Raw genomic sequence first — 15415 nt, 5'->3', positions numbered from 1 at the left:
GACATCGATCAGAAAATCCACTCTCAGTATAATGTACAGACAAATTTGACTGATTATTACAGTGATGTTCAAATATATACTGATGCTCCAGATAGAGTGGCCTTGATTGGAGTGGCCTTTACAGTTCCTGAGTTTCCAATATGAGTAGAGAAAAGGATCAGTGATGAGCTATCGGTGTATACAGGAGAAATGATTGCATTATTGTTAGCAATACAAATTATTGGGAATAATAGCAATATTATATGGGTACCTGTGCCTATTGTATCTCAATTATAGAGCATCACAGCCATGAGTGGATATTAAATGTTACACAAGCAACATTTACATATGTGCTGTAAATCAACACTTAAAGTCTACTTCTGGAAAACAATGTTGACCTAGATCATTTAGAAACAGAATATTACTGAAATACTCTACAGTTCATTGATTATTCGATGGTGCTTGATGAATAAAATTAGGATTTTTCTCAGTTTAGATGCAGAAATGACAGCAGGAGTGGAGTCCACATCCACAGAGATCAGGAGAACGTTCATAAGATGGACATTTCTGTCAGTCAAATGATTCATGATGATTTCAGCACAAGAGTCTTCATTAGAGAATGATGAGCAAACAGACTTTATACCAAGGGCACTCAGTAGGTGTCTAGACTAGCAGAGCAGAACACAGCACTATTATTACTGCAGTGCTGTAATTACAGGTTCTCCTTTTCATCTGAGGCCAACAGGACACATCTCCTCTATAAAAGCCCATTATCTAGTCTTGATAACCTCTAAACATTGACTTACATGTTATTTATTTTTCCTACTGTGGAACTCAATGGTGACTGGTTTACAACATTCTTCAAAACATCTTCTTTTGTGTTCAACAAACTCAGACAGATTTGGAGCGAGTCAAGGGTGAGTAAACCTCTTCACTTCTGTGTGAACTGTCCCTTTAATAACACAACAGATGAAGATCTCCAGGAAAGTTGATGTTGTGTTCCAGTTATTTCTTCATTGTCAGCCCTTTTTCTGTCTGATGGAGTTCATTACTGTCCTCAGGCATATGATATATTCCTGAGAAACATCAGCCAGTGTCTGACAGCAAATCCAGTGATGTGATGATGGATATAATGATTGTTCTTCTGCTTTATGTGATGTTTGATGTGCAGAAACGACACTTTCCTTCATCTCAGCTTTACTCCTGACTTTTCTCCACAGCTGAATAAGTGCAGAGCTTTGAGTTTGGTCAGGACTAATGTTAATTCCTGTTACAAGTAAAATAATTTCAGTGTTTAATTAAATCAGAGAGAAGCTTGAGAATTAACCTTGATGTTCATACTCCACATTTTTTTTCTTTTATTTATTTGATGGTTATGTGCTTTGTGGACTTACAGTGTAATATATTTATGTGTTTAAATGTGTGTTTAAAGCCCAAACCCATCCTGATCATGACAAGATCAGTGAATGTTTCTGCAAATAAATATATAACCATTATAATGAGGTGTGTTTTTGGAGTTTGTGATGTTCTCCATGTGTGTGAATCTGCTGGCGAACAGGACGAACTGTAGAGGTGAAGAACTGAGGCTTTGAGCATGGCTTTAACCATCTGCACTGCGTCTCCAGACTCCAGGAGGATCAGCATCAGGAACAAGCGCATCATTGAGTTTAATCAGAGCCTCAGAGCATCAGCATCTGTGTTTCTACACAACATTTGACTCTGCTATGTTTCTCCGCTATGTTTCTGAGTGTTTTCTGCTGTTTTGTAGGATCCTCAGACACCTGAACATGACACTGAGACACACTGCTTTCATCTACAGTTACACACGAGAGTATTATTAGTGCAGCGACACAACAGGGTAACTCCTGAGCCTCTCAATGCCTGTGCTGTTCTCATCAGAAAAAACCCTCATACATAGTGAATATAATACAAGCTCTGCTAGACTTCATAAAGAAAGATTAGATCATCTATGTAAAAACAGACATTTTATTTTCTAGTTACTTTACCTCACTGAATATATATTTTTTATTTTACTCACTCCGGTACAGCGGGTGGCGGTATTCAGCTTTACGCTACTCTCTGTAACTCGCCACACAACCACAAGAAGAATAATTATCCAGGTATGTGTTTGTTCTGTCTGTACTGCTTCAGGTAAAATCACTCTATTAAACTGTAACTCCACATGTGGTTGATAGCCCTGCAGCTGTTTTGACTCTTGGTCTGTTTAGAGTGTTTGTGACGAATGTTTTTTTCACTGAACTCATGATGTGCCGCTCCTTGAGAAACGAAAGTGAAAGTGTTTAGTTTTTTGTGTCACCATTTTACAGACAGAATCCATCATTTACAACGCAGAACAGCTTTTTATCTTTAATGTCTTGACTGAACATGTGAGTTTTATGTGAATGTGTGTATGGTATTATTTATTATAATCAAATGGATGATGGCTGTGAATCCTCATTTGAGCTTCTGGATTTGAGTGTCTCAGCTGCTGATCTATTCCTGCATTCAGCTGAATTATAAAGGCTGATCAATGACTGGAGATCTGTCATTGTTCATCAGTTTCTTCTAGAGTTTCTGCTGGAGATTGAACTCTTCAGATCCATCATGGAGGACAAACACACGTCTGGAGATCAGGATTTGTTTACAGGATGCAGGTATTAGGCTTACACACTACATTTCATATGATTATTTTTACAAGAAATTATGTTAGCTCTCTGTTGTGTTTTTAATCTGTCAGATAATTTAACACACACAGCCAAAACGTTTTTGCAAAAACAAAAAAAGTATCATAAAGTGCTGTTTAAAGATTGTTTTAAATGATGAACTGTTGAATAATATCTGGTTTGTTGAATGTGGTGTGTGCAGTGCTGAACTTTTATCTTCAGTTCATCAGAAGAGAGCAGAAGCAGAGCCCATCTGTTTTTGCACAAATTTGCACATTCGTTCATTTAGAAGTCTCTATAGTGTTTATCATGTTACTTTGAATATTCGATCAGAATTAGCATGCAGGTATGACTTGAAAACAACATTAACACTGTTTATTTGACTGTGAACAATGTTGTATATAAATAGTCATTGTCTGCTAATATGATTTCACTATTTAGAGTTTGCTAATAATACTTTTATGAAATTATATTGTTAAGGGGAAAGTCTGAATGTGTGAATATAAAACCAACTTAACCTCTATCTCTATGAAGAGTGACTGGTCTATGGATCTATCAATGAATCTTAAGAATGAAAACACACACGAGTTGCTCTCAGGTTAAAAATCTCTTTTATATCTGCAACTGATGAGTATTTTTATGTTAAATTAATCAAGTAATTAGTTTTGTCAATCTGTTGGGTTTAAAATGTTTGATGTTGTATCTGAGTTCTGCAGAACAGTGGTTGAAGATCTCTGGGTAAGACTTTAGGCTACAATTCATGATATTACAGTTTTTTACAATGACATTTTCAATACATTTAACACATTTCCTAAACTCTAACGCAGCAACACACCTAAAACACACAACGGTTAACTTCATGCTTAAAATCGCACACTGTAAACCAAAGCCCAAAACTAGCACAATACACATGTCTAAGAAAACACTGTAAACATGTTTCAAAATCATATAATTATTCAAAACACTAAAACATGTTCTCTACCAACAGGAACATTAAGTCCATCATAACGCAGTGACAAAAAAAAAGCACTATCATCAGCTAAAATGACAGAAACTGCATTATTTTATGTGTCAGATCTGCTCTTATATTTGAAGCCTCTCTACATTTTTGTTTTGTATGGTTTAGTAATTGCATGCATTTTGTTTTGTTTTTTGCTGCAGAAATTCAATACAAAACATGAACACAGTTTATGAATAAAATAAAATACAGACACAGAATTGCTGCAGTACAGACTTTATTTACAAAACGACATCACTGCAAGATATACAAACAGAAAAAGCACCGCAATTACAATAATAAAAAAGAAAAAAAAAGTAATATTTTATTATTCCCGGTCTTCTGCATTTGCTTGGCTTCTTCTTCTCTGGCCCGGCACGATAACAGTGGTCCTTTGGTCTATTATGTCTTTCCCTTGGTGAAGCCTTTTCGCCAAGTTGAAGCCAGCCTTGTCAACATAGAAAATTTAATGTGGGACTTGATTAGCCTCCAACTCCATGGCTGCGTCCGAAACCGCCTACTACACAGTAGGTACTGCATTTGAATTTAAACGTACTACTCAGCTGTTAGAAAAGTACGTCCTATACAGTATGAATGTAAGAAGTATGAATGGAATTCGGACGTACTACATCCGCCATTTTGTCATCATCACGTCACCTACCTGCGTCAGTTGCGTCACTTCACTTCCATTCATGAATTCACTCACGGGGCATCATGTAAATTATTAATGCATTATAAAAATAAAAAAACTCACGGGGCATCATGGGATGTGCACTTCAGAATCTCGCCGGAAGTAGTAATTCATCCGAATAACTCTCGCATACTGATTTTCGAATTCCATGAATTCTACTCATAGAGGGCCTACTGAATTCTACTCGGCTTGCATACTGATTTTAGCATACTATATAGATGGGAAGTACACGGTTTCGGACGCAGCGCATGACGCTCTGAAAGTAATTATACACAATGTATGTAAATACTGTACTGTACATCCAGGTTTTTAGAGTAGTTTACTGCAAAACACACTGTGTGTAGTACAGTAATTGCTGTATTGCAAAACCATACCTGGACGCATTGGTGAGAGTTCTTTGATGCGCTCACTGTTCCTTTCAAAAACCTCAAGTGTCCTCTTTTAGAACATACAGTATGATCATGTGACTGGAAAAACCTCAACACATGACTGTGGATTCTAAATGAGAATCTGCTGTGGTGAAGTATTTACATACCTGATGAAGGTATTACATACCTGCAATAAGCTGTTTCTCGTTGGCAATGGAATGAAATACAGGGAATATATTTGTGTTTTAATTCCCAATATGAACAGCTGTTCACTTTGACTTAAGCCTATATAAGTTCTGTTTAGAACATGATGTTATCTGTACTGACATACAGTGTGAAAGCATTTGTAAATTTGACTGTAAAATGACATTGTTTTGGTCTTGGTTGAGTTTGTGTGTAAAAGAAGTTCAAGCATTTTAAATTGGTGTTAACTGGATGCATTTTATATCAAAGCAACAAGAAATGTGTTAATTGTATAGTCCACGAAGACGGATGTTGTGCTAACCGTGTTAAGAGTTTAGGCGCTTGTTAAATGTATTGAAGAAACTGTCATAGTGAATGAAAAAACTGTCATACTAATGCACCATTGCGTACATCATTGGCTAAAAGGAACATATAAAAGGTCATTTATTCCATTGGCAGTGACTGTTTTGCAGGTTAGTGTGTGCATAGGCGCAAGGCATGTCTGACACATAAAAAATAATGCAGTCTCTGTCATTTCAGCTGACATGTTTTTTTTTATCAATGTGTTATGATGGACTAAATGTTCCTGTTGGAAGAAACGTGTTAGTGTTTTGAACAATGATTTGATTTTAAAACATGTTTACAGTGTTTTGTTAGACATGGTGTATTGTGTTAGTTTATTATTGTGTTTTGAAGATTAGTTTTGGGGTTTAGTGTACAATGTGTGATTTTAAGCATGAAATTAACTGTTTTGCCAATTGTGTGTTTTAGGTGTGTTGCTGCATTAAGAGTTTAGGAAATTGGTCACACTTTACAATAAGGTTCATTGGTTAATGTTAATTAATGCATTTACTAACATGAACAAACAATGAACAATACATTTACTACAGTATTTGTTCATGTTAGTTAACGTTAGTTAACGAAAATACAGTCGTTCATTGTTAGTTCATGTTAACTCACGGTGCATTAACTAATGTTAACAAGCATGGACTTGGATGTTAATAATGCTTTAGTAAATGTTCAATTATGATTAATTAATGCTGTACAAGTGATGTGCATGATTAGTTCATGTTAGTAAATGCATTAACTAATGAACCTTATTGTAAAGTGTTAAATGCAGGGGCGTTGCTAGACATAAAGCTCTACTAAAGCTTTTATATTAATAAATAAATAAAATATATTTATTTATTTTTTAAAATATAAATATTTATTATAAATAAAAGTATTCTTGTTATTGTACAATTATTATTCTAAATAATCTTAAATGTAACTGAAAAACACTGTTTAGACACAACTGGAGTGATGCTAAGATCATTTAAGAAATCGTTTGCATAAATATTAATTTCATTTAAATGAAATTCTATAGACAATTCAATAAAATACAAAAAACAAGATGTGTTATAGAATTATCTGTTGTCTTAGACTTGACACATGGCAGAGAATTAGGTTTATTAAGTCTTTACCTCCCTGACTCCTCATCCCTCCTTTTTGCTTCATACAAAAAAAAGGAGGCATCAGGAGGCATGCTTAGTAAGATCACCATCATATTGTTTAAACTTTAGTTTTGTTGACTTGCAAAGTAAAAAAAAAAAAGGTGTTACACCATTTTTACAACGCATGAGCGGTGCGTGACAAGCAAGTAGCCTGCTTTTTTGGCACGCATGTTAACTACCGGGACTCGCCCCGGCAGAAAAGCAGCGCGTGCGAGAGGAGCGCGGGTTCTCTGCGCACACGCGGAGATGCGTCAGTTTGCTTTTGATTAAAAACTTGGCTGCGTTGGTTCGGTTGTACATAGAGAATATCGTCTTTATTTCGGAATTACCACTCTTAATAAATACACTTGCATATGAAGTAAATCATATCTCAATGCATTTACTGGGGCACTGGAAATTGGGTCTAGCGACGCCCCTGGTTAAATGTATTGAAAAAAAATGTAAAAACAGCGTTGCGCTGTAGTTTTGAGGAATGCCCCCAACTTTAAAATCAAATACGTGCTTTCTGCTATAACTGCGTTAATGAAACTCACCTAGAAGCATTCCTTTAGGGGCCAGCACACACCTTGTAAAGTTGTGATGAAAAGCTGTAAGCATTAACACACCCTCTATGTAAAAAATGCTCTACATATATTTTAAAACCACATCTTATTATTACCATTGTGTCTTTACTTTTTTGTCAAGCTAATAATTGTGAATTTCATGACTTTGAGAACATTTTGTGAGTTGGATGGAACAATTGTGTGTTTACGCTTTTCGTTTAGTAGCTACTTTGTTGACAGTCCCTATCTGCTTGTTTTCATTACAATGTTTATAGGTTGCCTTTCAACGAAGCAGATTGACATACAGAAACTACGCGGTGTGTTCTCTTGTACATTTTCAAACACTTGCAACACAACCAGTTTTTGTTTATATTGGGATTTTTCTCTATTAAACCGTTTTTCACTAAACTCCGCTGCCTTTATAAACGAAAGTGAAAGTGTTTAGTTTTTGTCACCATTTTAAACAGACAGAATCCATCATTTAACAATACAGAATAGCTTTAAATTTTTAATGTCTTCACAAAATGTGCAAGGTTTATGTGATGTATTATATAGTTTTCATTCTAAACAAACTGATGATGCTCTGATTCTTCATTTGTTAACTCGTGATGAGCTTCTGGATTTCAGTGATTTTAGTGTCACAGCTGCTGATCTATTCCTGCCTTCAGCTGAATTATGAAGGCTGATCAATGACTGGAGATCTGTGATTGTTTATCAGTGTCTTCTAGAGTTTCTGCTGGAGATCAAACTCTTCAGATCCATCATGGAGGACAAACACACTTCTAGAGATCAGAATTTGCTTCCAGAATGCAGGTATTAGGCCTAATCATTATATTCTCACATGATTATTATTATGGTTATTACTATTTGTTAGATTTATTCATTTTTTTTTTTTTTTACAGAAGAAATACTTGTTTGTGGCAAAATGTGTCTTTATGATAATGTAACATAAATAGACAGTTGTACAAATATTAACTAAACTATTATAAAGTGTTGTTTGAATTGATTTTAAATAATGACTGAATATCTGGTGTGTTTACTCCAGTGTGTGCAATGCTGAACTGCAATCTTTTCTGTTTTAGTTTAGTTCATCAGAAGAGAGCAGAAGCAGAGGCCAGCTGTGTGTCTCTGAAGAGTGAGAGATCTATGGATCCACTGACTAATTTTAGGAGTGAAAACACACAACCTGCTCACAGGTAAATCATCTCTATTAGCTCTCCAACTAATGATTATTTTTATAATAAATCAAGCAAGTGATTTGTTATTTAATTCATTGGATTTAAATGATTAGAGATTGTATCTAAGCTCTGCAGGATAGTGGGTCTCCAGGGTTGAAAATCTTCTGTCATGAAGGATTATCCCTGCTGTTTCTCTGATGGTACTGATCGGATTTTTCTGATATGAGTTTTTCACTGAATCGCAGTTGTCAAACATGTTGTGTTGTGCTTATATATGCCAGTGGATCATTCAGATTTTATGAATAATATTTCACAAGTTCATTCAGTTTCATTCAATCCTGCTCTGACATTCAGTCATGATAGATGATGGCATACAAATGTGTCTTGCTGTCCTCAAAGTCTGGAATTGAGGTATGCAGACAAGACCCCAATGAGTGAACTTCTGAAGACTGAGTGATTAGAAGGACTGTACTCTCACTATTACAGCAAAGGTAATACCGTTGTAAATTATCCTTGAAGATGTTCCTGAAAATATCGCTCCGCTCATTCCTGAGTGTCAAGGATGTACTCACCATTATGACTGAAGCACAGACTCTTGTTCAGATTTCACTTAACTTTAAAAGTGAACTTTTAAAACCTGTCAAATCTGACAATAAATGGCTGCAGTCCGTCACTTTGGGTACCAAACTCTTATGAGCGCAGTCAATTTCAGGAGTGGCTGGAAGGACATCTTTCACTGTTTTAAAGAAAAAGTCAGTAATGAATTCTCTTGGTTTTTTTACCCTCAATTCGGGACACCAAATCATCGACAACAGAGCCAAGCATTGTCTAAAACCGATGCTACTAATAGTTTGGCCTTTAAAGAAGTGGCAATATATTTCTCTTTCAGTAATCTTTTGGCTGTGATCGGAGAGGGTCTTTTTTCCCATCTCAGAGATAGTAGTGGTATGAAAGTCCTGTGGATGGACACAGAAGAATTCAGAAAATTAGTAAAGTCCTCTGTTAAACTTTGCCTTGACTTCACAAACCCTGACACAATCACCTTCTGCCATTAAAGGAGTAGATGGTGGCATTGCCTCCATGTCAGACACCTCAGGTTCTTTACCTGAGGTTTCCTGATTTTTACCCCTACCAGGTTTAATAGTCTTGACCATTCCTTTCATTCGTTTGCTCCCTGATCACTTAATCGTTCAGTGAGACAGAGGGTGCTTTCACACTTCTTTCAATACCTGGACTGAACCCAAGTTTGATTGTGTCCCCTTACCATTTTCTTGGCTGGTTTGTATTCTCAATGTGTTTTTTCCTTCTGAAGCCTGATATACTTGCGTCATCAAGCTGCTGTTGTGTGTCAGCTGTTGCTAGGTGATGGCCACGAAGCCACGGTGCCAAAATGGAAAGACTTATGCACATTGCAGTTGTTCTGCTTTTACTGAATCTTTTGGTTTTGGTAACATACAGAGAGCCACTTGTATCTATCTGCTGCTGCAAAAAAAAAAAAAATTAAAAACATTCATAACATAATGCAATGTCTGCAGAAGTAATTTTTTGAGGAGACAAGCAGACATTATCACTGCGTTTGCACTGGGTCAGTCCTGCTTGCCATCAAGGTAACATTAGGTGGTACACAGACAAGTACACAGTTTGTTGTATAGTTGGCAGTTCACATCTGTTATTTGGTATGATTGCATTAATATCAGAAGCGAACAGAACCAGAGTTGGTGCATAGTGTACTCCAGATCACCTGTTTCAGGCAGACTTGGGTATAGTTTGTGGGTGGTCACCCGAGTTCAGAAGACCGCGTTCACACTAGCTAAACGTACTGAACTCTGACATCAAACAAACCCGGGTACAGACCAAACGAATATGGAAGCATCCAAAGAGTAAGAAGTGAGACAGCATTTTACCTGATAAATAATTATGGCCTCAACAGTTATTGATATAAAATGGAACTATTTAAAAATCTTTGATTATTATTGTATAATGCATTATGGTGAAGAAAGAATAAGATGAACACAGCAGCAATATTACAGTAGTATTAATGCTGAAGTTTGACTGAATCTGCTCGCTCTGACCATGAATTGTAAATATTCAGCATGTTGAACATTTGATCAGAAATTCTAATCCTAAGAGTAAATGCTTGTATGATCTGGAGATTATTATATGAAACTAAAATGATATTCAGTCAGAAAGTGAGCTGACAGAAGACAGAAGCAGTACAAACACAGTCATGGTGAAGCACTGAAAGATTCAGACAGCTGAGATGGCAAATACTTATTATTTTCTTATTGATGGCAAAACATTTAACAAGAATATGATCACAACAACTTTGAAAACTCTAGATAGCAAAATGCACGATATAGTGCAACATGAACACAGAAAATCATACAATAACAAAAAAATTGTATCAAAAGTATGATTTTTGTCCCCCTGTTTGTGGTCCCACATTTTGATCCTAAATTATTTTAAATGTCTTTTATTGTACATCCTTCATAATTGTAATCATCCTCTCTCAGGATATCAAATGATTCATGGGTTACATTTAACAAATTACAAATACTGTTAAACATTTTATACCATTTTGCCCAATAGATGTTTAGAACTGTAGATTTTGACCATCAGTTTAAAGTGTTTCATGGTAGAGCTATGAAAGTCATTTGAAGATTGAAACCGGTTCTGGGACAGTTTCTGCATTATTTTAGATTGGTTCTAAATTATATCTGTGTATTTTGTCTCACAAAAAACACATGGCTTTACTAGAAGATCTTTACCCCCATACTTATTCATTCTTTGTGTTGTCGTTTCTGCAGTGTGGATGGAGATTATCAGACTGGAGACCTGCAGCAGGATTTACTCCAACCAGAACATGATGAACTTCAGAGAGTCAAAGACCAGCACAAGATCAGCATGAAGAACAAGTATGAGAGATTATTTGAGGGAATCAACCATCAAGAGACTCAAACCCTCCTGAACAGGATCTACACACAGCTCTACATCATAGAAGGAGAGAGTGAAGGAGTGAATAGAGAGCATGAGGTTTTACAGATGGAGAAAACAGCCAGAACAAAATCCTCACAACACACTCCAGTCTACTGCAATGACATCTTTAAAGCCTCAGCTGGACCAGCACTTAAGAAAAAAACAAGCAGAAGAAGAAACAAGAAGAAAACAAACGGGGATAAATCACAGATCAAGACTGTTCTTACCAAAGGCATCGCTGGAATCGGAAAAACCGTCTCTGTGCAGAAGTTCATTCTGGACTGGGCCGAGGGAAAAGCCAATCAGGATGTAGATTTCATGTTTGTGCTTCCATTTCGAGAGCTGAACTTGATCCGAGATCATCAGTACAGTCTTCACAGACTTCTGCTGGACTTTCATCCTGAACTTGAAGATCTGGAGCCCAAGATTTATGAGCAGTGTAGAGTTGTGTTCATCTTTGATGGTCTGGATGAAAGCAGAATCACACTGAACTTTTCAGATGAGGAGAAAGTTTGTGCTGTGACTGAATCTTCATCAGTGGCTGTGTTGATATCGAACCTTATGAAAGGAGATCTGCTTCCTACTGCTCTCATCTGGATCACCTCCAGACCAGCAGCAGCCCATCAGATCCCCTCCAGATACATCAACCGTCTGACAGAAATTCAGGGATTCACTGAGCCTCAGAAGGAGGAATATTTCAGGAAGAGAATCAGCGACGAGCATCAAGCCAGCAGAATCATCTCACACATCAGAAGAGCAAGAAGCCTCCAGATCATGTGCCACATACCAGTCTTCTGCTGGATCTCCTCCACTGTGCTTCAGAAGCTCCTGGAAGAAGATCTGAGCGCAGAAATCCCTCAAACTCTGACTGAAATGTACATCCACTTCCTGCTGATTCAGATCAACATGAGGAAGCAGAAGTATGAAGAGAGAGATCCAGAGAAGCTCCTGCAGTCCAGCAGAGGAGTGATCCTCAAACTCGCTGAAGTGGCTTTCAGACAGCTGATGAAGGGCAATGTGATGTTCTATGAGGAGGACCTGATTGAGAGCGGCATAGACATCACTGATGCCTCAGTGTATTCTGGGATCTGCACTGAGATCTTCAAGGAGGAATCTGTGATTCATCAGAGAAAAGTCTACAGCTTCATTCATCTCAGCTTTCAGGAGTTTCTGGCTGCTTTCTTTGTGTTTTACTGCCATTTAACAAAGAACACAGAACCACTGAAGTTGATTTTTGACAGAGAATATTCATATAATCAATATCTACAGGCCAACTCTCTATATGAACCACTGAAGTTGATTAACGACAGAAAATATACAGATGAGGAAGATGAATGTATGGATGGTAATGAATTTGAATATGAACATGAATTGCCCAGGCCTATGAATGCTCTGTATGAACTGCTCAGTTCAGCAATAGATAAAGCTGTCAGCAGTAGTAATGGTCATCTGGATCTGTTCCTGCGGTTCCTGCTGGGCGTCTCACTGGAGTCCAATCAGAGACTCTTCCAGGATCTACTGACACACACAGAGGAGAGCTCAGAGAGCATCAGGAGAATCACACTGTACATTAAGGACAAGATTAAGAGAGATTACCATCTCTCAGTGGAAAGATCCATCAATCTGTTCCTATGTCTGCTGGAAGTGAAAGATGAGACTCTGTCCAGAGAGATTCAGGAGTTTGTGAAATCAGACAAACACTCAGAGGAGGAACTCTCTCCTGCTCACTGCTCAACAATCTCCTACATGATTGAGATGTCAGAGGAGCCGCTGGATGAGTTTGAGCTGCAGAAATTCAACACATCAGATGAGGGAAGACTGAGACTGATACCAGCTGTGAGAAACTGCAGAAGAGCTCTGTGAGTATTCATTCATTCATCACAGAAGACACACATCAGTCTGCAATGAAGATCAGTTTAGATCAGGGGTCTCAAACTCAGTTTACCCGAGGGTCGTTGAAGGCAGAGTCTGGGTGACGCTGGGCTGCGTCAGGTTTTCGATAAGAAATTGATTATATTTTTAATTTATAATTTGTTTATTTTTTCATTTTATTTTGTTAAAAAAATAATAAAGAGATTTGAGAAGATTTAAATTTTTTGACACAAAATAAGATTAACAAAATATAAAAAATTAACAAGAAAATAATTCAATTAGTAATAAATTGTGATAATAGTATTAATTCGATTTATTGTTATCTGCTGTGTTGTTGTTAAAAAAGCAGCACTGTGTTGTTGTCATTTGTTTTCACTACTTTTACATATAGAAATATATGTAATGTTCATTGTGTGAGGCAATGAAAATACAATGCAGGTAGAGCGATGCAAATGACCCACAAATAACGGTGCGATTCTGTAATTAGTCTGGTTATCGAGGACTCTTATTGCTAATGGACAGGTGTCGATATGTGACTGCAGATGACTACATTAGGCTGCATTGGGTTCCTTACTTTTCTTTTATCATTGTATGCATCAGTTTGATTTATTTTGTCTGAGAGAGAGAGAGAGAGAGAGAGAGAACTCACATTAAGTCTCTAAGTGCCATTTCAGTTCACTTCCAAGTGAAAAATTGACTCACTTTGTCTAATCTTCAAGAAGAGCCCACAGTTAGCTTCTCTGTCATGTTCTGTAGCTGACTTGACTCGCGTTGCTTCTGTATCCCGCTATCCAGATCTACGGAGGCAGTTCCAGCATCTCCAGTTCTCTTTTGATCAGCCTCATTATCAGATTTACTCGTGGTTTTAAAGAAATGAAAATAAGCTTGATTGCCTCTTTGCTATTTTAAAAATACTGATATTATTTAAGTAGGCCACTATGCATTATTAATCTTAGCTGCTCACTGCGTGCGAAACAATAACCACCAAATATGAAAATATTGTTCAGGACCAATAGTTAAACGTGCCTTTTGCTTTAACTTGCTCATGGTGACTACCATCATGCGTGTGCGAACACACAATCAGCCTTCGCATACACATTCTCTCTCTCTCTCTCTCTCTCTCTCTCTCACACACACACACACACACACGCAGGTATTCACTGCACACAATTTACTGCTGAATCAATTAAAATAAATAGCGGAAAGCAAAACACGAAATCTGACATCTCCCGAAACAAGATCCGGCTTAAATTAAGCACTTATTTATACATTTAGCTGTGTATAATGTACCGCTGGGCAGCAACATAAAAAAAACTTTTTTTTAAAGTGTTGTGAATAAAGTGCGTTGAGACAAATGTCCGCGTGTGCCCAATAGAAACGAGGCAGACAGCCAGGCACTGAAGAAAACACTCCATGGCAACGATGCTGTAACTTTCACTGAGAAATGTTTCTCTGCCTGCGTCCAGCCGATGTCCCGCCCCTGAGAGCCATATACCCCACCGTGATTGGTAGGTTCGTTCAGCTCTGCACACAACACTGTAAAGTGCCATCCATATTAACCACGCGGCCCGCACTGACATTAAACTTTTAAAGTAAGGCGGGGGCCACAAACTATCGTCTGCGAGTTTGAGACCCCTGGTTTAGATCAAATCACTGTCCTGCATTAACAGATTCATACAAACACTGTTTATTTCTCATGTGAATATTGAAACAGACAGAAGAAGTTGAAAGCACTGTCAACAGACAGTAAAAGGACAGCTTTTATGCTTAAATGACAAAATAGGACTCAATGGCAGCTGTCACGAATACTTTTTTAAATTTATTTTTTTATTATTAAACATTGATTCTGTGATTCTGACATCTCTCACTTGTTCACTAGTCTCTATGTAGTTTGCATCAGTTAAGTGCACTATAGTGGCAAGTGATTAAATTCATTTTATAATGTAAAATATTAAGCCTACTCAGTTAAGTTATTACTATATATTTTTCCCCATTGTTTCTTTTAACACTCTGCTGATTTTGAGCATAAATTGTTCCTTGTTGTGCTCTCTACACAGACTACAGTGCTGTAATCTCACTGTTCAGTCCTGTGAGAGTTTGTCTTCAGCTCTACAATCCTCAAACTGTGTCCTGAGAGAGCTGGACCTGAGTAACAATGACCTGCAGGATTCAGGAGTGAAGCTTCTCTCTGATGGACTGAAGAGACCAAACTGCAAACTGGAGATACTGAGGTCTGAGTTTAAGCACCTGATTGGTTATTTCATTTCATTTATTTTGTTACATCAGATGAATTACTAAAAATGGTGACGCAGTGGCGCAGAAGTTAGTGCTGTTGCCTCAAAGCAAGAAGGTCGCTGGTTCGAGCCTCGGCTGGGTCAGTTGGCGTTTCTGTGTGGAGTTTGCATGTTCTCCCTGCATTCGTGTGGGTTTCCTCCGGGTGCTCTGGTTTACCCCACAGTCCAAAGACATGAGG

General features: G+C 37.4%; 1 protein-coding gene across 4 annotated transcripts in view; it reads left to right on the top strand.

Annotated features, from left to right (window-relative positions):
- Nucleotides 1-2076: 2076 nt before the first annotated feature.
- LOC130222027 (NACHT, LRR and PYD domains-containing protein 12-like) overlaps nucleotides 2077-15415 on the top strand; it is a 28114-nt gene continuing 14775 nt past the window's right edge. Inside the window, exons 1-6 of one of the 4 annotated variants that reach the window (XM_056454636.1) lie at nucleotides 2077-2099; nucleotides 2539-2633; nucleotides 7635-7729; nucleotides 7999-8112; nucleotides 10902-12929; nucleotides 15000-15173. In XM_056454636.1, the coding sequence (XP_056310611.1) occupies nucleotides 2628-2633; nucleotides 7635-7729; nucleotides 7999-8112; nucleotides 10902-12929; nucleotides 15000-15173 (2417 nt within the window). In that variant the 5' untranslated portion in view covers nucleotides 2077-2099; nucleotides 2539-2627. Of the gene's footprint in view, nucleotides 2100-2131; nucleotides 2367-2401; nucleotides 2634-3112; nucleotides 3241-7634; nucleotides 7730-7998; nucleotides 8113-10901; nucleotides 12934-14999; nucleotides 15174-15415 lie in introns of those variants that run through there. The other 3 variants (XM_056454638.1, XM_056454639.1, XM_056454640.1) reach the window with 3 other exon arrangements.

Source organism: Danio aesculapii, chromosome 4 (assembly GCF_903798145.1).
Source record: "Danio aesculapii chromosome 4, fDanAes4.1, whole genome shotgun sequence".
Classification (NCBI taxonomy): Eukaryota; Metazoa; Chordata; class Actinopteri; order Cypriniformes; family Danionidae; genus Danio; species Danio aesculapii.
The sequence above is the reverse complement of the archived record's forward strand: the minus strand, read 5'-3'. Positions and strand labels throughout refer to the sequence as shown.